General features: G+C 54.1%; 1 protein-coding gene across 2 annotated transcripts in view; it reads left to right on the forward strand.

The window, feature by feature from the left end:
- The window catches only part of PIK3R3 (phosphoinositide-3-kinase regulatory subunit 3), a 74,551-nt gene that overhangs the window by 22,064 nt on the left and 28,511 nt on the right, over positions 1-23,976 (forward strand). The window contains exon 1 of one of the 2 annotated variants that reach the window (XM_010204683.2): positions 21,623-22,312. The exons of the other annotated variant lie outside the window; for it this stretch is intronic. Within the exon in view, the coding sequence (XP_010202985.1) occupies positions 22,207-22,312 (106 nt within the window). The 5' untranslated portion in view covers positions 21,623-22,206. Of the gene's footprint in view, positions 1-21,622; positions 22,313-23,976 lie in introns of those variants that run through there. 2 annotated transcript variants of the gene reach the window in all.

Consider the following 23,976-nt stretch of genomic DNA (forward strand, 5'->3'; position numbering starts at 1 on the left):
CAGAGACGGTCGGGCATGGCTCAGATCAGAGCAGGATTTCAATTACAGTAATCAAAGGTGACACAGATAAGAAACCCCTGGTCTCCGGAGCCGTGACAGCTGTCCTCTGGCTCTAGCCTGCACCCAGCCAGAGCAGCTCCATCAAAACCACTGGAGTGGGGCTAGGGTAAAATTGGATTGTGAATCCATTTGCATCTGCCGTGGTGGAAAATGCTTTGCCCACACTCCTTGGGGAAGAGAGCCACCTTCTCAGAGGAGCAGCGAGGCAGGAAGGTGCCAGGCGTGGCAGAGGGGCCGTTGGCCCCAGCTAAGGCACAGACAGCTGCTTGTGGGCACACAGGAGCTGCCAGGGAGGGAAAGAGGATGAGAGTGTCTCTGCTGTGAGTGCCTGGATGTACAGGGATTAAGGAGGCTGGCTTGCTGTCCCCAGACTTGCCTTATCTGCGTGTATCTGCTCTGACCCAGCGCTGCTGGAGCAGCTCCTGATGCTGCACAGCTAATCCCAGAGGCTGCCGGATAGGGCAGGGGCCGCTGCTTCCACCCACACGCTGCCTGCCCTGCGGGGCCAGGGGCACAGAGCTGTGCCACGACATGCTTTGCCCCCAGGCCAGCTGCTGCCAGAGAAAACCAGGAGCCTGGGCAGAGGAGCAATGAGTTTGGCATTCTTAGGCAATGGCTTAGCGCTGGCATTGCTTCTTATCCTCACCTCAAGGCTCGGTCACCTTCCAGTTCCCCCAGCAGAGAGCAGGTTTCTCCAGGATTTGGATGCTTCTAGCATTTGGGAGGGGTATGGGTGGTGAAGGAGCTGTGGTACCCACAGAGGCTGCCTTCTCACCAAGCAGCTTGGCAGTGTCATCTCCAGGGGACACAGAGCTGGGGCTAGACCATTCGATCTCACACCAGGCAGATGAGGCTGCAGCATCCTTGCTGAGCATCCTCAGCTCTTCCCACATACCTCGAGGACCCACAAGGCCTGTTGCCCATCCCTAGTCAGCAGGGTGCCCTCCCACTGGCCTCTGCCACCCCTAATTTCTCCATCTTGCTTAAGCCCTTCAGGGCTTCAGCCCACAGCATCCAGGGCTGTGCTTTAGCACCATTCCAGGTTTCCAACCTGGCATGCACAGTGCCATGGCAGCACCTTAGTATTTTTCAGCTGCTTCCCTGTTTCCTTTGCAATCGAGCTCTTCTGCTGGGTGATGGCAATCATGGGGGTTATTTGGGGAGGCCCTTGAACAAGCAGCTTGCAGCATGGTGCCCAGACCCAGGACCTCATGGTGACCTAGTATGTCACATACCCCACATCTGGGATGGCTCTGAGCCTCTCTGGCCACGACATAGGGGGGAAAAAACATCTCACTTGGGCTTGAGAAAGGCAGTTAGGCACTGAACACCCCAAAGGCACCCTGAAGTCACCAATATCAGCAGAGCTTTCAGGCTGCAGCAAGATGGTGCTGAGCCCACTGAAGCAGACACCCAGCATCAGTGGCATTGCTCTCTCTCCAATGCTGGTGGCTCTCAGCCTGGGGCTTCTCCACAGCATCTCTTCTGCTGCCTCCCAGCTCTGGTACACTGACATTTAAAGCTATGGGTAAGGTGGCCTGGAGGAGGATTTGTAAGGTGCCAGCAGGGAGTGATAGCAAATAAGCCACCTCAGGGGAAAGACTGGGGTCAGGAGAGCAAGAGCTCTCAGGACCCCTCTGTCAATGGGATTTGGAAGACTGAAATGACACAATGACAGGGTTTGGGTATGCAGAAAGCACCAGGCTGAGCTGGCCCTGCCCAAAGAGCCTTGCTGGGCTGTTTTGGGAGCAGTTGTAACCGTTGAGTGGCTGCACATTCCTGCAGGGACTCTGCTCCGCAGCCTCCAACAGCTGTTTCTGCAACAGCCTCGAACCGAAACATCTGGAGTGTTTCAGAAGGAGAAACCCGAGTGTTTTGGGGTCCAGAACAAATCAAAAGATCCAAGACAAATTCATGAGCCATCAGGCTTGACCTGAATCTGGTCCTATCAGCGAGGAAGCCAAAAACCCTCATCCAAGTTGTTTCCTTCCAGCTTTCAGTGGGATTAGAGGCGCAGTGTTCTGGGCTGGCTGGCGTGACGAGCACATCCAGCCCCTGAAATCCTTTCAGCCTGGCCCCAGAGCCCACCTCAGCATCCCCACGCTTCCTGCTGCCATCACTTCCAATTTAGACCTTCCTGTGGCAGAGCCTGACACAGAAGCTCTTTGCAGGACGGTGCTTCCCATCCCTGCATCTCGTTCTTCGCGCTTGCCAACGCTGAGGAGGACCAAGGAGTTTGAATTACCTTTTTTCCAAGAAAGGTGGATTTGGTTTGCAGAAAGATAAGGGCTGAGGAGCAGTTGTGCTGCCCTGCTGAGCCTTTTGCCCTCTGGAATAGCTTTTGGTTTCCTTCTGGATGCCTCTTCCATGGCTTGTGTTGGCAGGGCTGGGAGAGGGATGAAGGCATCGCCCAGATCTTGGAGGATGGGGAGAGGGAGGAGATGGAGCTGAGGGGGACACATCCCTGTGCACCCTCTTTGCAGGGGTGGGGGAAAGTCAGGCCAGGCAAATGGAGAGCTGGTTTAGGGAAAGGCTTGGAACAAACCCCACTGTGCCAGCTGTGGAAGTCTCCAGTCAGCCCTCCTGTGAGCTGTGCTTGCCTCAGCTGCCACCAGCCTGTCCCTTCACCAGGGTGGTGGACATGGAGTCCTGCAGTTGCTGCTTCTCATGCCATGTCCTCCAGCCCAAGGATGGACAAAGCCTCTTCTTCTCCATCCACTCTTTTTCCCTCCTGGGGAAAAAGGTACAAGCAAGGAAGTCAATGGCAGAGCTGGATAGCCCAGTGTCTAAAAGCTGGGAGAGCTCTCCCCAGGGCAGGGGTAACTAGCCCCCAGCTGAGGGGTCTGTTTAGTCAGGGGTTATGTTCCTGCAGCTACTTTGTCCTCAGGGTCTGCCCATTCCCACTGAATCTGAGGGACAGCTGGGTGTCTTGGGCACAGCGCTCCTCCCAACCGCAAACCACCCCACAGAGCTCAGCCAGGGGGTGGATGTCAGCTCCCACAGCCCCGCACGGCTCTGTGCCACACATCAGGGTCCCCTGGTGTTCAGTGACTCTATGTCAACTATTTCCTACATGCTGGCTTGGATTTGGTGTCCCAGAGGCTGACACCCATCTCAGGCCCACGCTGCTGCTACCCAGGCAGCCCGTAGTGTCCTCAGCATCCAGCACTTGAAACCACAACGTCTCGGTGAGCGTCGTCCCCGGAGAGGCTGCTCTCTGCAATTAATCTGAGCCTGGTTTATGCTAACGACTCTCCCCACTTTAAATTATAAATGGCCCTTGGCATGTGTGCACACAAACACACGTGCGTGCGCAGAGATCCTTTAAGGCCATCATTAGCTGTAATTAGCAGGATCTGTCACTCATCTTTGGCAGTTAACGATGAGCCCTGAGTCAGAGGAATCCGGCGGCAGATAAAATAAACACGATTTCTAACAGTTTGGAAATAACAAGCCCTCATTAATCAGACAAGCCCCAAAGGGAAGGGCTTGCAAAAAGTGCAGTTGCCGAGAGAGAGGGGCTGGGTGGGCTCTGCACTGGCCCCTGCCCCCCCTAAACCCCCTCTCCAGAGGGAGCTGCACCGAGCAAGGAGCCTGAAAACCAGCAAAACTCACCCAAAAGGGTTCCTGTGTGGCTTTTCTCTGGGTGAAGGCAGCCGGGGCAGGATTTGGCCCTGAGGTGCATGTAGGGGCTCAGCTCTGCAGGCAGACAAAGCAGCTCTGAGGCAGCACATCCCACGGCCACAGCTCACCCCAAGGTGTGAAAGGCTGCACCTAAGGGTGCGGGGAAGGCAGCGGGAGCATCGCCGGCATCCAGCCACGCGGGGCAGGGCAGGGTTTGGGGAAGGGGCTGGTAGAGAGACGTTTCCTAGGGAGCAAGGGGAGCTGGGGAGGTTTCTAGCTGTCACAGCTGCAGCTAAATCACAGCAAATAGGAGGGGAATGGGACACATGAGGCTGGATTATATTACAAAGGAGCAGTCCATCATGGGGTATTTAAAATAATCCTCTTAGATGCACAGTAGCAGATTTGGAGTGCTAAGGGAACTGAAGGCGCTGGGGCTTTGCAAGGCTGGATCAGATCTAGTTAAGATGCCACTTAGGACAGCACATCCCATCCTACTTCGCTGTCCCAGGGGACAGGCACATGGCACCTGCAGCCCCTGCAAGGCCACCCCCACGCTGCAGGGATGCAGCCAAGGTGACACCAGCCACGTCAGGATGGGTGACAATGTCCTGTGGCATCTCCCCAGGACAGGCGGCGGGTTTGGGTGGTGCTGGCCACAGAGCATGGAGCCGTGGGCTGGATTGGGCACAGGCTTGGGCATTCCAACAGGAGCCAAGGCTACAGGGAGATGAAGGAGCTGTAACTAGTGCACAGGGTCTGGGGGATGCTGGTGTAACTCAGTAGCACTTCCACGCTGAAGCCATCTGCCCAGCAATACAGCTTGGACCAGGGGGTGCTCAGGAGGGAGCTGCATTCACAGTGCCAAGGGGTGGGAAGCTCCTCTGAGGGCATCTATATGGCATCTGCAGCTCAGCCAGGCCTGGGAACCTGACATGGGTCCCTGGAAGGCTGGGATGAGGAGTCACAGGGGGTTGCATGGGGTTTTTGGTACCAGCTTTGCAGGAGGAGCTAAGGGCTGGGTGGTCTCATCTGCAGCTCAGTACCAGCTGAGCTGCTCTGCCCCTAACTGGGCTTGCATGGCTGGTGGCTGCAGAGCAGGGTGGCTCCTAATGCTACCAGCTAGGGAGTCCCTTGTTGGGGTCTGGGATCACCCTGGGCTCTGTGTGGGTAGGAGTATGAGCTGTCAGAGTATCCCCACACTGCTTCTCTGAGCCAGGCTGAGTGCTCAGCTCTTGGGAAGCCAGCTCAGTCCGAGAGAGGGACTTCATCCCAGGCAGGCATTCCCTAAGAAAATCATCCAAGAGCAGACAGCTTCTCCCTTGGGCTGCCACCTCCAGGCTGTGTGACCCTGAGGGGCGCAGCCTGCAGTGGCCCTGCAGAGCCAGCCCCAGCAGCAGCTTCTCAGAGCCAGGCAATGTTGCCAGACATGACCCTGGTGTGGAGCTGCCCATCACACTGCACATCCCTTTGCTCCCAGGGAGCCCAGGAACATGCCCACAAAATCTGAGGCAACAAGTCAGATTAGGCCATGGGACTACCTGCCCCTCTCCTTGCCCTTAACCTGTGCCCCCCATCCCCCCCTGACCCCACTGCAGTGCCACACTCAACACAGGGGCTCACTCCTGCAGGTTTAAACACTGTCCCCAGCTCCCCTGAGCATTAATCCAAGGGAGGATTAAGGTTAACAAGATCCTGGAGCCACCCAGTCCTCACGCCACCCAGGATGGACGGTTCTGTCCCAGCCCCAGAGAGGGCACAGTGCCCTGCTGTCCCACTGGGACTCGCTGCTGTTCCCCCCTCCCAGCCCCACAACCTCTCCTCCACCAGCATACATCTCACTGGGGTTGCATGGCATGTGTTTACCTTTCTCTGAATTGCAGACCACAGGCCATCCCTGGGGTTTTAGGGGCTTCCAAGCCTCTGTGAGCATCTTCCCTCTGCTCCCTGCAAGCCTTGGGGTGGGTATTAGCTTCTGTCCCCATCTCTGCCTGTCCCCTGGGTGCTGTGCTCCAGGTTGCTCATTCCTAGATAGCTCTGGGTTTGTGATGACTAGTTTAAATGCATGGAAAATACCTTAATCCATGGTAAGCCCCTGATGCTTGCCTGCCTCGTGCTCCCTGCAGGAGCCCTCCACTCCTGCCATAATACCTGGGGAGAGGTCATCCACAAACCCTCCAGCCCCAGAGACAAGTGATCCTCTTCAGGGCACCCATGAGCTCCTGGGCCAGGGCACGGGTGCTGCTCAGCCTTGCCCAGGGGACAGCGGGGACAGGGCTCTCAGGGACGCCCCTGCCAGGACAGGAAGAGTCACAGGTGGAGCTGACACTCTCCTGCACCCACCTTAGTGCCACCAGCTCCAGAATAGGGGTTTTTAGAGAGAACCACATAACTGTTACTTATTTTTCTATAGTGATGGTGGTTTTTAGTGTGCATTTTGGGAGTCTATGCGCTTCACAGTGAGCAGAACTCCCAGCTTCCCAGTCTCCATTCCCCCAATCCCTGCCCCATCCCATCCAAAGGTCTGCCCATGTATGGAACCACCAGTTTGCAGGGTGAAAGAAGGCTTTGCCCCCAGCCCCATCTCCCCAACACTGGGAGCTTCTGCTGCCTTCACCTGCCCTGACCCATGGCCCAGCAAGCTGTAATCCCCGCTCCTGCTGCACCCACAGGATCAGAGGCTGCCAGCACCAAACCCATCCTGGAGGGAAGAGGGCACTGGAGGTGGTGGTAATAAACCTTAATGACACCCTGGGGAGAGGAGGAAAGTGACAGGCTCTCCCCAGTCTCTTGGTCTCTAAATAGGGAGAAGGAAAAAAACCTGTTTGCAGAAGTGTCTCCTATATTTATAAGAAGCAAAGACAATGCTGGGATAGAGGCTGAGCTGAGCTCTTAACTATCCAGATTACACTTAGCAGGAGCATTTACCTCTGCCTGTAATCCGCCTGCCACAAAGACTTGCTAACTCCTTCACGGATTTAACTTGAAGGCTTGAACTCTTCCTGCAGAGGAAAGAGTTAAGCCCGAGCTGGTGCTGGAGGGCTGCAGGGGCCAGGGTCAGCACTCCCCTTCAGGCACTAAAGGTCTGGATGGACCTTTTAGCCCCAGACTCTTTTTCTTTCTGGCAAACCCATCTCACAGGCAGAGGGGCAGGCACTGAGAGCCCCGTGGTCCCTGGGAGGTCAGTGCTGGTGCCTTCGAAATCAGAGCCTGTGCAGAGCAAACATTTGGACATTTTGCAGGAAAAATCACTGTTGCTTAAATGCAGAAGTGAGAGCTCTGAAGGAGACACCTGGCAGGCACAGCCCATCTTGTTTTCAGATGGATTCCTTGTAAGAACAGAAACCATCTGCAGCCAGCACTGGATGACTGGGGCAGTGGGCTGCTGCAGGATATGGCCACGTTCTTGACACCCATGGCTGGTGTCCCCTGGCTCCTTGAGGGGACATCATCCCATCCCATCCCATCCCATCCCATCCCATCCCATCCCATCCCATCCTTTCCCATGGCAGCCACACATCCCCCCTCGGTCAGGCTCCCCAGTCACCAGGGCACCCGCTGACGGGCATCAGCACTGTGGCTGCACACAAGCAGGATATGGCCCTTTAGGAGTGCTCCTTCACTGGACACTTCTTTTCCATGCCAGGGAGAGGAAAGACATGGGTCCCATCCCTTGGCCCCACTGCACACCACTGTGGCGCCCCACAGCACAGTGCCCCCGCGCCATGAGAAGGGGTTTTATTGGGAGGCCTTGGGGCAGAGGGCCAGGGACGTCACCGAGCCGGCCAGTGCCGGGTGGCGTGTGGCGTGTGGCTCTGGCAGTGCTGCCAGCAGCAGCGTGTCTGCGGCAGCCCGCAGCCCGCCGGGGCCACCGCCAGGGACAGGGGCCAGGAGAGGGGCTGGGAGCGGCTGCTGGCGCGGGCACGGGCCCAGAGGGCTGCGCATCCTCGGTCTCGACCCCGCGCCGCCAGTGCTGAGCCCTGAGTGCCAGCTTTGCAGGCTGAGCCAGGAAGGAAGCGTGAGCCCAGACAGCCCTGAAACCTGGCCTCAAAGCTCCCCTGACTTCTGGGAATACGGCATTACTGGAAACCTCCCTCCCAGCACAGCTGTGCGGGACGGGACGATGAGTCCCCTCAGCCAGACCTCGCACGGCCTCCCTCCATCTGGCAGCGCTTCCCGGGGCAAGGGGGGATGCAAGCCCAGGCCAGGGTGACACAAATGGCCACCACACCGCCACCACCGTGCCGCCACCACCGCCCCAGCGCTGGCTGCTGGCACAAAGGCAGGAAGCTGTGCACAGCCTGGGAGCTTTCCCGGCTGGGCCGTGCCTGGGAGTCACAGGGCTGAGCCGCCTGCCAGCCAGTGGCACCCAGCCTGGCCTCTGCGGGCTTTGCTGAGCTGCTCAAGTGGTTTCTGCCATGGTTGGGACTTTCCCTGCCTTTCTTCCACTGGCAGTGCCAGCTGCCCCAGTGCCACCGCAGTGGGATCAGGATGGGAGGCTGGGAGGTCCCCAGGGCATGGCAGCAGCTGCAACAGCTCCATCCAGGGTTAACGTTCACTGCCTCGTTGGTGAGCATTAGTCTGGGTGGCAGAAAGCACCTGGCCAAAGAGAATCCACCTTGTGTGCTTCTGAACTTGGTGCTGGGACCTGTGCTGGGCTGAGGTGCCAGGCAGCAGCCGGCAGCAGTAGGGTGGTCAGCCTCAATGGCCCTGCCTGCTGTGGGACACCACAGCTTTTGGGCAATGAAGATAATATCCTCTTGGGACTGTTGCCTTCTTAGTGGAACTGCAGAGCTCCTGCCTCTGCCTCATTTTGTTAGCTGATGTCTGAACCCACACAGCCTCCAAACAGAAACTCTGTCTGTGCTCTGCCATCTCCACCAGCCGCTGGCTGCCCTGAAGCCCCCTCCCAGGGAAAAAGTCTCCTGAATTTCCCTTGGAAACAAACAGAGCTGCATGCCATTGAGTGGGAGGGCAAGGGGGACATTGCTGGACCACACGACAGAAAAGATAGTCAGGTTTCCTTCCTTGCTGGCAGTCCTGAATTCACAGTGACCTAGCTCTGATGTGAGTGGAAAATTAGCCATCTCTAGTGACAAGCTGCAAGTGCCACAGTATCCCACCCCTGCAGCAGCATCCCCCCTCCACCTCCTCCTCCCATGCATACAGCCCCATTGTGTCTCCAGGGGTCGGGCATACAGATAGTGATGCTGCAACCAAACAGTTGCATTTCAGGGCTATGAGGTGGCAAGCAGCTCTGTGCCATCAGGCTGTGAACGTGGCTATGGAGACAAGCAAGTTTGCAGGCAGGAGGGGATTTATCCCCCATATGCATCCTGCCCAGCCCTGACAGGGGTTGTGCCTGTGGGAGCAGCTCCATGGGCTCCAGAGTGACATAAGGACCCCAGAAATGGTGAGAATTGGCCCATTTGGGGGTTTCCAGTCAGCACAGAGGTGGGTGAGCAGGGTTTGATGTGTGCATGTCTAGCGTGTGCAATGCTCAGTTTCAATGCCTTCACCCAGACAAACAGCAGCAGCCTCTGGGAAATGCTGTTCCCACGAGCCGGCGGCTGGGGCAGGCGGGCAGGGCTGCAGAGCCCCCACTCCTGTCCTCCAGCCTGCTGGGCAAGGGGCCAGCTTGGCTCCTGCGGCCCTTTCTGCAGGCAGGGCTGGTATGTTCGCCACAAGCTACAGACAGCGTGGCTGCTGCTTACAGTAAACCCCAGGAGGTTGTTTTGGGCAGAGCATTGGAAGTCCCACAGGCAGCAAAGCAGCTGTATCCTCCTGGCACAATCACCTGCTGCAGGCAGCTCCCATTTCCAGCGTGCCCCTTGGCTTTCCCAGCACTGACCCGCCACACGTCAGCCCCGTCACAGGCACAAAGTGCTTTCCCGGGGCTTTCCCCACCTTCCCGGAGGCAGCTGATGTCACAAACCGCTGTTGCTGTTTCTTTCTCCCATCCCCTCCAGCCATCAGCTGCAATTTCCAGGGGAGGGGCTGGGGGAGTGTTTTGCTTTCTTGGGTGGCTGTGAAACCTTTGCCCCTGTGGTGGCCAGATGATCTCCCACCCCTCAAAGTGCCACTCAAACATTTATTTAAGGGCTTAAATGGGATTTAACGTGTTGAAGATGTCTGCCCCAGCTCTCTTCATGGATGGACAACCCGAAGCATAGGGGGAAAAGTGATCTCAGGATCACTTTTGCGTTTTTCTCTCCCTTACCCATAAGGATTTCCTCCCTATCCACTTGTTAAGTGAAAACCACCGAGGGTCTTATGTCACCAGTGACTGTGAGGCTGGAGTGCAACTATCAGACCCATGGCTTCTTCTGCACTCATGCCAACCCCTCCCAGCACTGAAAAGGATGCACAGCAGGCATAGGCAAGGGATTTTCCAGGGTGGGAGCCTGCTCTTAGTGTGCCTTTTCAGAAGCAGGCTGCAAGCTCATGAATCGGAGGTATTTTTCAAGTTGATTCCTGCAGTGGAAGTGATCAAATAGTTGTTTATGTACCTGTCTGGCCCAACAGCTCATGCTCACAGAGCAGAAACTTGCTGTCAAGGCTGCTGGGATGTGGTTGTGCTGTGATGCTATGGCACGTTTTTAAGAGGAAGCTGTGGAGGCTGCAGGTGCCTTTCCGAGGCAGAGCCATGCTGCACTCCAGGCACGGTGCTGCCCAGTTGCTGAGCTGGATTCATGATGCCTTTCTCTCTATGGAGCTGCAGGAGGCTTATACCTGGCCATCAGTTTGCAACAGCCCATCTCTGGCTCTCCCCATGCTCCCCCCTGCTCAAGCAGGCACCCAGAACAACCCCACCACTCCTGGTGAGGATGTGCATCCCCACGGGAAAGTCAGGCTCTCCCAGTGGCAGCCTCCTCCAGCCCCCAAAGTGACGGTGACGTGGATGTTTCTATACAGACCAAACATTTTCTCAGGCATCTGTAACCCCTTTAATGTGTTTTTCTTGCTCCTTTGGGGCGGGAATTATTCTGGCTTTGTGCAGAAACCGATCCTGAAGTGCTCGGGGAGTGGAAACCTCCCATTATACTTTTGAAAAATAATATTAATCTTCCCTCTCCTTTTATGAAGAGCTCTCTCCCTGATGGCTCAGGACTGGAGGTAGGCATTTGATGTGGAAATAGCCCTTGCTGAAAGCGCCCTTTTGATGTTTGATTTTCACAGGGCCAACTTCAAACCAACTGCAGGGAGCCCCGGGTGTCGGTGGGGATGGGCCCCAAAGGGTGCCCAGGAAGGATGCGGGGCAAAGGGGAAGTGCTGCCAGACCTTTATCCTGCCTGCCTGCCATTTCTCTGAGCAACAGGCAGGTGTTTCCAGGCTTTCAAAAGACAATAAAGCCAGAGGGATTTCCAATTGTGAAAATTGCCTTTGGCCTGATTCAGCTCTAGGACCTGAGGCAGGCACGCAGCCTGCAGTGAGATGGAGTGATGGCCACAGGTCTCAGGCCTCCGTGCTGCCTTCCCTCCCATGGCACAGTGGCACTGAGCATGGCTGTGCTGGTCCTCTTGCTGCCTTCGTGTCCAGACACAGGCACCAGAGCTGGTGAAGGGTCTGGAGAACGAGTCTGATGAGGAGCAGCTGAGTGAGCTGGGATTATCCAGCCTGGAGAAGAGGTGGCTGAGGCCAGACATGATCATTCTCTACAGCTGCCTGAAAGGAGGTACTAACAAGGTGGCATTTGGTCTCTTCTCCCCATTAATGAGTGATAGGACATGAGGAAACAGCCTCAGGTTTTTCCAGGGGAGGATTAGATTAGAGATGAAGAACCTTTTCACCAAGAAGGTTGTTAGACTCTGTCCCAGGCTGCCCAGGGAGGTGGTGGAGTCCTCAGCCCTGGAGACATTTAAAAGATGCACAGCTGAGGTGCTGAGGGCCATGTTTTAGTGGTGGGCTTGGCAGTGTGAGGTGAGTGGTTGGACTTGATCTTAAAGGTCTTTTCCAGCTGATATGATGGTATGATTCTGTAGCAGCCATGCCCTGCTCCCTGCCTCTGCCCACAGCAGGAGTGCATGGCTCCAGCTAGAAGACATTCATGCTAAGGGCATGAGCCTAAGAGCAAGTCTACTCCATTGCCCAGGGCAAGAGAGACCTGGCCTCTCCCCATCAACTACAGAGACCAAAGGTGAGTGCAAGATGCAGAATTTGGCCTCGGCTGCAGGAATGCAACAGCAAAGGGAAGGAGAGGATGCACTGGCTGATCCCATTGCCCACCAGGTTCCCTAAAACACCTGTGCTGAAACCCACCCAGAGACGAGAGCCAGGGCTATGGGCTGAGCCATGAGGGTGAGGATGATGTGCCTGAGCTCGGTGTGTGTGGAGGTGGAGGCAGGTAAACTGGGGCACTGCAGACCCAGACAGCATCCACAGGTGACAGCATCTGCATCCTCACTGCAGGGACACAGGGGATGGTGAAGTGGATACTCACTTTGGGACAGAGCTACTGCCTTCAGCTGCCTCTAGTGGCAGGGACCTTGGTGACCCGTTTGTTTCTCCCAGTCTGGCATTGCTCTTAGCTACTTATTTAGTAGTTTTAGTATCCACCATATGTGCCTCCTGTAGTGCAACAGTGAGCTTTTCTCTCCCCACTTCTCCCCCTCCTACCATTTTCTCTCCTTTAGTTTCTCAAAGCACTTTTGAGAGGCCGCTCATCTGGGAGGTATTGCCTAAGACAAAGTTGTATTGTGTACGGTTGGTCAAAGCCAGATAAGAGCTTCCAAGCAGCCGGGCAGTAAAGGTGGCTTCTTCAGGTGCTGGCAGCTCTCACAGAGGTGCAGTGTTTGGGATGTGTTAACCCAGTGGCCGGGATTTGCATAGGTACAATACCCTTCTTCACTTTCTGGCAGGTTCTTGGCTTGGAAACTGTTGTATTCAACCTTAGGCCAGTATGTTGGCCTGGTAATCAGTATCACACTATTGACTTTGTCTCTCCTCTTTTTCTTTTCGGAGACAATACACATTTTATGCTTTGTCAGCAGAAGGCAGGCCCTGAGCTCAGTCTTCAGGGCATCCCACTCCTCCTGGAAGCTGCAGGCACCCAACACTTCAGCAGCTGCTGGCTTTGCCTCCACTCTGCAAAGAGCTCACACAGAGTCACAGAATGATGGGGGTTGGAAGGGACCTCTAGGGATCATCCAGTCCAACTCCCTGATAAAGCAGGTTCCCCTCCATCAGGTCACACAGGAACGTGTCCAGGTGGGTTTGGAAACCTCCAGAGAAGGAGCCTCCACACCCTCCCTGGGCAGCCTGGGCCAGGGCTCCCTCACCTCAACAGCAAAGAACTTTCTCCTTATGTTGAAGTGGAACTCTTTGCATTCCAGCTCATGTCCATTACCACCAGTCCTGTCACTAGGCACTACAGAAAAAAGTGTCACCCCATCCTTCTGACACCCACCCTTTAGGTACTTCAGTGTCAATGAGGTCTCCCCTTATTCTTTTCTAGGCTGAACAGCCCCAGGTCCCACAGCCTTTGTGCCTAAGAAAGATGTTCCAGCATGTGCATGTGTTCATAGCTCCAAGAAACAAAAGCTTTCACACTTTGGTCTCCACCAACTTGTGTGTTGTTAGCGAGACCTGGCCACCTTCTTACCCAAAAGCTTTGTCCTTGGTAAAATCTGAAGGTGTTGTGAGTTTTGTCTGATCCTTGAGGAACAGAAGAACTGTCAGACATCTGGAAAGGCTGAATGCAAGCCCTCTGCCAGCACAGCTCAGCCCTCAGGCACGAGCTTAGCAAGACCAATGGTCCCGGGAGGCCGGGGACCGTCCGCACACGTGCTGCACAGTCCCTCCATGCACTGGCAGTAAAGTTGATGCCTTCCAAATGCTCTGGATTTGTTGCACATTTTGAGGACATCTGGGCTCAGGCTTCCAGCAAATGGCTGAAGGATTTACCTGGTGTGCTGGGAAGCTGGACTTTACGCTGCAGTGGCCGCTGACAGCTCTGCCACTGCAGCTGGGACTGAGTGAATCTGGGAAATCTTGGGGTGTGATGGTGATCAAGTCCCGTCTGGTGGTGCAAAGCAGCAAGGGTGGTTTTCAGGGACGAGGGAGGTGTTTTCCTGCCTGTTTCTAGAGGATGTCTAGACTCCCCAAGGCAAGCACAGCAGCAGAGACACGGAGTGAGTTCTCAGTGCCCTCAAGTCCCACCTGTCCTCCAGGAAATTAATATTCTCTTGGGAACCCAGCGTTATCCAACTAAATTATTCCTTTGGGGTTGGAAGCCTTCAGCAGGAAAAGAAGCTTTAATGCAAAGGACAGGCAAAAAAAAAGGTCTTAAAGCAGCTGATCTGCAAGTCACCTTTGCACAGGCCTTCCCTGCTCATCACCTTGGCTGGACAGGGAAAGCATCACATTCATGTGCTGGTTTTTAAATGATTACCCTAGCCAGCACTGTTTATTTCCCAGCTTGGCGCTCAGAGGCTGTTCTTCTCACACTTATTTACTGTAAAGCAAAGAAAGCCAGGGAAAATGATCTCCAAAGCAAATAGAGCCATGTTTCCATTTGGGAAAACTTAGAGGGAAAGCACGTGTAGCTAAGCAACAATGCATGATGGTAACCGGGTCGTTTTCCAAGGCATGAATTGCATGTGGGTAACTGCGAGGAAAACAACCCCGGCCAACGCGCTGCCGACGCTGGAATTCTTGGCCTAAGTGATTCATAAGAAATGAGATGACTTTTCAATATCCCTGAGAGCTCTCTGGGTTGTTACAGGTTTTTTTCTCCCGCTTTCCGTCTCCATCCAGGGCCTTGGGTAGGAGTCTCTGCTTCCGTGGCTGGGCAGAGCTCAGAGTACAGCTGCATTGCAGAGAGGTTCCCTGATGGGAGGTGGATGGGCCCCACTGCACTCCAGGGAAAGGGATAGGGACTAAGGAGTCCCACAGCAGCACTGGGGACTCAGCCATGAGAAACTTCCTTCTCTTTAGGGCCAGAGTGAAGCCATTAGCAGTGCAGCTGGATCTCAGCCTCCCTGTGATGGTACATGGGGATGGCTTTGCTTACTTATCCTCCCTGTGAAGCCAGAGAATCTCCACTGCAATAAAAGCGAGGTGTTCTTTTACCAGCAGGTAACAAGGTATGGATGCACGAGGGTACTAGTACTAGGCTAACACTAGCTATGGGACTGTAAAACTCTTTGGGAAGTCAGGAATGGGACAGTTTGCTGGAAGATGAATAGGTGAGGTGACGTTTGGTTGGGGGCACAACTTCCACGTCACGTAGCTGCTGCATCGTGGGTGACAGTGCCTGGCTCAGCCTCAGATGAAGGGTTAGGGAACCCTTCAGCTTTGCATAGGGCAGGGAAATAATTGTGTTGTGTTGGGGTTTTGTTGGTTTGGGATTTTTGCCCAAATAATAATGAATATACAGAGTGCAAGTTCTGCATTTGCACAAGTGGCCACTTATCTGGGCTCTTCCAGCACTCTTCCTGCTGGGAATGGTGCCACCTTCAACCTGGTGCTGGCAGCTCAGCCTGAAGGTCAGCAGGTGAGATGGCAGCAGAGCAGGGGAGAGACCTCGCTTTTCTAGAGCTGCCATTGATTTCCTCTGCCTGCCACTCGCATCGCTGGCTGTGATCAAAACCTACACTGCCATCTTTATTAAAGAGTTATTGCAGGAAGGTATCAGGATTATTTCTTCCCTCTATGAATAAAGTTCTACAGCTCCTCTTAAAATCAGACCTGAGGAATTTTACAGAGTAGTTATTGTACATTCCTTCGGAAAAAAAAAAAAGCCCTGAGCAAGTGGTGCCAATGCATTAAAGCAATGAATAGAGGAAGTGAAAAATATTTTAGATTCCTCTACAGTGTTACATTTCAAAAATGTCCTGGTTTGGGATATTAGGATTCAGGGGAGGCGGCAGCTTTTGCTCTCTCTTTTTTTCCCCTCAAATTTCTCTGAACTTGTTACAAGTCTCCTTCCATTTCGCTCACCAGTTCCAAGGGACTCAATAGAGAGAGGCGCGGAAGGATGGCAGAGATGCAAAGTGCACAAAGGGACCGGGAGTGTGGTCTGATAAGTCTGTAATTGGAGCTGCTCGAGGCGACATTTTTTTCACTTCAATGTAAATGGGGATGGCTGAAACCCTTAACAATCGGTCTGTCAGGCTGCTTCTTTAATGGATTGCTCTGTTTAACGCTGTCACTGGCAAGATGACAAGAGAAATTAGTGTACTGGAAAACAGAAGGTAACTGGTGGCTCCCCAGCCCAATTCCACAGCCCCGTAGACCCCAGGGTGCTGCAGCACCACAGCCCAGCTCACCGGCTGCTCTGCTGCCACCCGGGAGGAGGAGCAGGGGAGCTTGCAACCTCCTGCCCTTCCTAGGGGGTAGGAAGGGCTGCAAAAAACACTGAAAGAGTGTGTGTGGGAAGAAGAGGGTCCCTTCCATGGCTGGGGGTCCCTGAGGCACAGCTGGCTGCAGGCTGGGACCAAGGCACGGAGAGGACCTAAGAGTCCTCCCAAGGTCTAGTCACAAACTCTTCCTCAGCTGCAAACCAGCTTTGTCCTTTGCCTTTACACCACAGACACTTCTTTTCAAGTCATATGGGCTAACGTCAGTCTTCTGGGGGCGCTGGGTACAGGGTAGGAGCTCTCCTCTGCGTGTGAGGGTGCATGAGCACATGTGAGTGCATGCAAGTATGTGCTGCTTTGGAGATGCTTCCACCCCGCCATTGTTTGAAGCCAGCCCCTGAAATTTGGCAGCGACAATGCCCCAAGGCTAGAGATGTACCTTTTGCCTTTCCCATGAAATTCCATTCTGGTTTGGCTGAGTTAGGAAGGAAAAAAAAAGAAGTTTGAAAATCACCATTTCCCTTCTGCTGCCTGCATTCCTCAGGAAAACTTTGGCAGCCTGTCAAAACAATAACTGAACGTGAACTTTCTAAAAGAGCTGGCCCGGTGCTGTCTGCCAAAGCAGCAATTCAGCACAGCCCGGTGCAGGGTGTCCTTTCCCTCACCCGCCCCCCCTTCCCCCCGCCCCGCCCCGTGCCCAGCCGCCGGGCACTCACCCCCGGGCACCGTTTGGCGCAGTGTCCGCACCAGACAGCCACGGGCAGAGCACGGGCTTGGCATACGCTGCCCGGCTGCAAACGCCACACGCACCTCCTGTCCCCTGGCAGGAGAGCAGCAGGAGAGCGGCTTTCCGCTTCCAGCACCGACCGTTACTCCTGCTATTTTTGGGGCAGAAAGCTCTGGAGCAGTGAGGAAAGGCCAGCTCAAACCTTGCAGAGCAAGTCCAGCTGCAACAACCTACGTTGTAGACATTTATTTAAAAGACCTTATTCTCTCTTTTCTTTAAAAAATGTTATTTCCTATGTTAAAGGAATGTTGTTTACAATACAAAGCCAAGTGCTTTTAACTTAGGAAATGCCTAATGGTAGATTCCTCGCCAGCTCAGCTCTGTGTGCATGCCTTTACCTACATGAGCCCCTCTTTCAACCTCTTTCCTTGTGTGGACAAGCGAGGGAAGAGGGCATGAGCTGCTCTGACAGCTGTAAATAAGACACTTCCTAACATTGAAGTGTTTCATTTGAATGTCTTCACAGGCCGTGTATTTTTCTTTAATACAGGTTTTTAGTGCAATGTATTATTTTCAAACCAAAGCACCCGACTCTGGCACACTTGCCAGAGTTTTTCCTCACCACAGAAATGTGGCTGCATCTGGGGTGGAGCGAGGGAATGGGTTTGCAGCATATTCGGACATACAATGTCTCTAAAGCAGAGAGGAGACCTTGTTAAAAACACCCGGTATATTTCACACAAAGATGCAGGAGGATGAGGGGAAACTCCTGCTACTGCCCCCCTGCAGGGGTTAATAATCAGGGGTATTTGAGGGGGCTCAGGTTGTACAATTCAAGAGGAAGGTGCTGCTTCCAATGTCCCCATGCTGCTGGCACCGCGTTGGTTTTGAAGGACAGGATGAACCTCTGCCTTTCCCACCTCTCCTGTCAGCAAGCCCCACGTTTAGCTTGCAGTGCACTGAGACCCCGGTGACAATGTCTGAGCCAAAGCAGACAAACCCACCTGCCTTCTCTCATCAACTCATCACCAGGAGGTGAGAAACAGGCAGGAATAATCTGTTAACTAAACCAAACGGCTGTCACTGGTTGTTCTCGTGCTCTTACCAGCAAGATGTGGCTGCCCCTGTGGGAAGTTGGCCACCAATGATGGCAGATACTCCACAAATCCTGGTGTCTTTGCAGCATAAGGCTAGTAACTTCCTTGTGTAGCATTTACTACAAAGGGAGCCATCCTTTCCGACAAGAAGGCAGCTCTACCTTCTCCAAACTCGCCCCCAGCAGGCCCTGAGCTTGCACTAAGGGTGACTATTTGGGTCTGAGGAATGGGTGGGATACACCAGCCTGGCCCAGAAATCCCTCATCATTTTCCAGCGTTTGGCTGACAACACTGTGGATTCTGCCCCCCTCTCTCCTCCAGCCCTCCAACTATAGAAGCCTGTTGTGGCCTCCATTCAGCTGTCAGATATCACGTTATCATGGCTCGGCAAAGAGGAAACCGAGCAGTTTGGCACAAATGGCTTGTCTGTGTGGAGCCGGTTGCAGCGCGGGTCCGTTCGGCCGCTCCTGAAGCACATGCAAAGCGCCCAGAACTTCAATATTTCATCTTGCCTTGAAATGCAAATTGTCAGATCCGAGGGAATGAAAGGGAGCGAATGCGTGGCCGTCCATGCAGGGATGTCAGGGATGCTGGGCTCGCTTCTTGCCTTTCAGCCTCAGCATGGGGCACCGCGACCCTTTCTCGAGTGCTGTGTCCCCTGCTCAAGCTTTGCCATTATCACCATTACTTCAATGTTTGAATGCAGCTTTTCCCAACTTGGAGGGAGGGGATCTAGTGCTCAGCCACACCTTGAGCATCCCTGAGCACTCGATGTGCTCCCAGATATGTTTCTCTTCTCCAAGGGCACAGTTGTGATGCCGGGTGCTCAGACTTTTTTGCCTGTAGAGGAGAGATGTGCAGGCAGAAGGGATTTTGCAGTGTGTAAGACAGCACAGCTGCCTCCCTGTCTGCACTCGGCAGGCACATGCACACAACCACTCACCCCTATTGCAGGGCAGGCGGCGTGGCAGGCAAGGGAGCACCCCATGTGTGCATGTTGGGAGCCAAGGAATCCTGGAAATAGCATAAGCAGAGTTTTGAGAAATAAAAACACATTAATATTCTGTTCTCTCAAGGCATTATCCTACTGTTTACCATTACACACAATCCTCTGCCTTAAATTGCATCTTTGATTAAAGCAGCAATGAGAGAAACCAGTGCTAATAACAAAATGTATTCTGCTTTAAATCACTAAAGTGAAAACATCAATAAGCTGTAACCATCAGTGCCGCCATGAAAATGAAGGCAACCACCATGGGAAACAGCAAGGATGAAATCCACTTTGCCAGCATAAAAGCCAAGTAATTAGGTCTTATGTGGGTGGAACTTATAATGAGGTGCAGGAAGGGGGAAAATGAATTTCAACCCAAGCCTCCCTCCTTCTTTCCTCCCCTCGCCAGAGCTGCTAATCCAGGTTTGGGGGCTGCAGTAGGGACGACAGCCTCATTTCACAGCACCCTGGGGTCTGCCAGGGGGCATCCACATCTTTACCTGCACCCACGGCCTGAGCCTTGTGGGGCTGCTCTGCCCCACACCCCATCGGTGGGTTTGTACCCACAGTACCAACTGAGATTTCACTGGCGGGGAGTTGTGCTTCAGGAGGAGCATTTTGCTTTGAGCAAAGCTTGAGCTCTGTTGTATCATCCCAAGAAACTGAATTTGAAAATTAGAAAAAGGAATCCTATCTGGGTGAACTTGCTTCTGCAGGGGGGTTGGACTAGATGATCTCTAAAGGTCCCTTCCAACCCCTACCATTCTATCATTCTACAATCGTGGATTAATCGGAGTTTGTGGACGGGAATATAAACTTAATTTATCTACAGCGAGTTATTTGAATCAAAGCCCTGTGCTCCTTTGCAGCTGTCCATCCCTCAAGCAGCTCTATTACTGGAGCAGAGCTGCTCTCAATTCCTCGCCATGGAAGTTGTGATACATCAGCAAACTTCAGATCCTTTGCACCCAGCTCTTCCCACAGACTCTTAAACTGGGTTTAGTTTTTCAGTTATTCAGTGTTGCAGCCACCCTCTGGTTCATTTAAGCTAGGAGTGTTTTCAGGAGCTTTCTATCTGGTGCTAGAACAGGAGAAATTATTCATAGCTTACTCTTCCATGCTTTAAAGTGCAAATAAAGCAGACAACTTCAGTGCTGGGTTTTCTAACCTTCCCTGACATCTCCGCAGCAGATTAGGGTGCTTGTCCATCCTCATGCATGAGACACTGGTGGGAAATCTCCAGAAAGGGCTTTTCCTTAATTTCTCAACAGCTGTCACTTTGCCTTTCTTTATGGATGCTTTGCCATGCGAACACAGAGGCTGGCTGCCGAGCTGGCTGCATTTCCACCTCCCGCTGCTGCTTTTGGGCTGTGGGCTCAGGGTATGGCCACCGCGATGTGGCTGGTAGGCAGCCTGAGGCTCAGCTTCGGGTGTGTTTGCAGCTCAGGTATCTGCCAAAACTTGTGAGACAGCCATCCGGTTTGCTGCCTTTCCCTCTGCTTTTTTTTTTTTCTCCCTGGTTATGCCGCTAGAAAGAGCGCTGGGTTTCCCCACGGGTAACACTCTAGCTAGCAGGCGGTTATGAAACGCTCAGGTTGTAACTTGGAATACACAGCAGGCAGCTGCCAGGGACCCGCAAAATTAAGACAGGGGAGGAGAGCCCGTGTTTCTGGCAGCAGCAGCAGGGCAGGCAGCTAAGAGGTGGCACGGTGGGGACCGGGCAGCCCAGATCCCAGCCGGGGACGGGGAGAGCGGCTCTGCCAGCGAAGGCCCTCTGGGCCGCGGCCCTCTCCCACAGACCCCATTCCCACCGCGGGGCCGGCACCGGCTGGAAGTAGCAGGTAGGCCCGGCTCTGCGGGGCACCGGCCCGGAGAGGCCGCACCCCCGCGTCGGTGCGGGCTGTTCCCCCTCGGCAGCGCTGGGCCCACGGGCCGCTGGGCCCTTCCCGGAGGCTGCGGGGCTGGGGCGCGGGGTCCGAAGGCGCCCGCGCAGCCCCTCAGCCCCGTCACCCCGCTCCGCCTCAGCGCTCGCCTTTCTTTGTCCCGCTTAGTAACCGGGGCTCCCAACCAATCGCCATCGAGCCAGCCGGCGCCGCCGACAGCCGATTGGCCGGGCCGCCCGGAGCCCTCCGCCAATCGCGGCGCTCGCTGCTCCCTCAGACAAAGACAGCAGCTCTGGCAACTGGGCTCGAGTCCCCCCGCCCGCCGCGCGTGCTCCGCGGCAGCGGCCCCTGGCGACGGGCCAGCCGAGGGACCTACCACCGGCCCTGCGCTCCTCGGAGCGGGGGGGAGGGCGCCAGAAAACGCGGCCAGAAGAGGCGGCCGCGGTGGCGAGAGGGAGCCGGGTAGAACTTAGGAAAGTGGGAAAGCAGGGCTGTGTTTCGTGCCAGGCTTTCTTTCTTGGCGTGTCTCTCCGGCTTGAAGACGGGCTTTTCTCCCTTTCTGGTTTTTTTTTGTTTTGCCCACCCCCTCCTTCCTCCGCCTCGTAGAAGCGCCCGCTGCTCCCCCACCGCCCCCCCACCCAGCCTGCACCCGCCTCCGAAGGGTTAAAAAGCCGGCGCGAAGCCCCGCCCCTGTCCCCTCCCGCGCGGCGCCGGGGGCGTGGCCCGCGCCTCGGCAAGAGGCGGTTGGCGACGGCCGGGCCCCTCAGAGCCTCTTAAAATGAAACCTAGCGGGGCCGGGCGCGCCGCAGAGAGCCCGCGCCCGCCGCACCGCCCGCCCGCGCCCGCCGCACCGCCGCCGCCGGCCCGCGGCGGGACGCGCCGCCGCCCCGCGCTGCCCGCACGGCGCTGAGCCGCCCGGCCCGGCCCCGCGTACCGCCGGCGCACCGAGCGGCCGCTGCCCGCCCCGCTCGAGCTCCGCGCCCGCCGGTATTGTTGCCCGCCGGCCCGCTCCTTTCTCCTCCGCCGGCGGAAAGAATTCAGCCACAGAGCGAAATCTACCCCCCCTTTTTTTTTTCTTCCCTTCCCCATCTCCTTTATCCGCTTCTTCCCACCCTCCCTCCTCTTTTGTGCGGGGGTTTTGTTTTCCTGACAGCCCGGTGTTTTACAAATACCCCGAAAATGGCGATTTTTAGAGAGAATTCAGGAAAGTGGCTTTGCCGTGGAAAGGTGTCTTTTTAAACAACAAGAAACATTCTCCATGTATTGTATCTATAACTGCCTTAGTTCCTGCAGGGCAGCTGCTGAGGTGGCTTCTGTCGGGGGGCTTTTAATTCATTTTTAGATTCTTTTTTAAATATTTTTTGCTAGAAGTGTTATTTTAGAGCCAGGTGGATTCTTCTCGGCTTTTTTTTCCCTTTCCCTTCTTCTCCTTTCCCCCCTTTTTTTCCTCCCCCTCCCTCCCCTTTATTAAAAGCCGAGAAAGCCAATCTCTTATTTATAAACCTGCCGGGACTTGACTGTCGCGATGTACAACACGGTGTGGGATATGGACCGCGATGACACGGACTGGAGGGAAGTGATGATGCCCTATTCCACTGAGCTGATATTTTACATTGAAATGGACCCTCCAGGTAGGGAGCCGAACCTTTTTGTGCCTGGCTATGCACCTCTGGGGTGCAGCGGGTCGGGGCCACCTCTCATTCGTGTCTTCCCTCCTCTTTGCTGACTTTCCCCGTTTGGAAAAAGAGGCAGAATCTGCAGAGAGGGGAGGCAAAAATAAAATTAATGTCTGTAGTTAAACTTTGCATAAACTTTCCAGGGACTTGAACCTGCTGTCTCCCGGGCGATAGTATTTTAATACTCTTTTTGCGGCGGGAGGGGGGATAACTGCAATTTACGGTGCCTTTTGGGAGGAGATGGGAGGAGGAGAGCTGCTCACAGCTTACCTCCCGAGTCTCCTTTCTTTTTTTTTTCCTCAAACCTTTATTGAAAACGTATATTTTGGCTGTACTCACTCCTAAAGGAACGTTTTTATTAGCCTCTTCACCTGTGTGCCTTTATGTGCCTGTAACACTTTGATGGCAGTGATTTACCTACCTCCATTCAGTTGCAGTTTAATCGCTTTTGCAGTCCCCGAGACCCTTTTCTCGCCAGCTCTCTTCCCGCATTGACAGATGAGGTGTATGTTATCGCTGGGTTTTGCTGCTGGGGGGATAATACCCGGGAACAGGCTGGAATCCCTCCCCGGAGGCACTGTTACTTTGATAACACTTAATAACCTTGTTCGGAAGGGTTTGATTGAACTTTTGCGGTTTTTTCCCGTGGGTTGCTAGTGCTGAAAAGGAAGAGATGCATTGTCTCTTCACTTGCCTGAAGTTTCTAGATGGGACAGAAAGTTTAGTTTGTGTCTGAAGAGTGTGGGAAGGCTTATGAGAAGTTGCTGAGTCTTTCTTCAGTGATGAATTAAAGTAAGCATAAATGGGTACTGGTGAAATTGTATCTATACCTGCAAGAGTCTTACAGGCTGCTAGCAGTAAGGTAACTGAGGGGCCTTTATGTTCTCAGGTCTCTGATCTCTACAGACAGAAGGTGCAGTAAAATATGCATCAAAAATCTTACCCTGTAGAAAAACTGATAGCAAGTAAGTGCTCTGAGTGGTGTCTTGTGTGGCATGTACTGTTAGACCTTCAAAATGCTTTTCAATCAGTGCTTGAACCATGGACGCTATCTCCAAGTGAGATTTAGTCTCTTTGTTTCAGTGCAGTGAGCTCTTCCCCCCCACCCCCCCCCCCCGTAGGTATGTGGTACGTTAATTAAAAGAGGAGGAGATGATCATCCTGAGATTTTTGGATCTCGAGGACCAGTGCTCACTTCCTCTGGTAACTCTGACACTTTAAATATCAGATCTCTCAGACCCACGATACTGGCCACTACTCATTAAATTCTTGCATAGCTGACTACTTATTTTTAGACGCTACTCCTGAAAGCATAAAGTTCAGTCAAATCTGTTTGCTTGTTTCTGTGAATTTCAAAGGGTATCTTTCCTGTAAATGCTTTTGGGTTTAACTATTCGTGAGGTTAGCGTTTGTATCTGCTTGTATGGAGTGAATTAAAAAATCAGTTCCATTGTGAGTGACTTAAACCATTGGTGAGGGGGGAGTTTATTTGAAAAATTAAAGCCCCTTAAATGGCTTAGTGTGAGGGAGCTGCCAAAAGGGTCTGGCTTAACTCTACCGGTCAAAACCCAAGTTTTCGGTATTTCTGCATTAGTATAGCCATTCAGCCTTTGGAAATC

The sequence above is a fragment of the Colius striatus genome, chromosome 10 (genome assembly GCF_028858725.1).
Source record: "Colius striatus isolate bColStr4 chromosome 10, bColStr4.1.hap1, whole genome shotgun sequence".
Taxonomy (NCBI): Eukaryota; Metazoa; Chordata; class Aves; order Coliiformes; family Coliidae; genus Colius; species Colius striatus.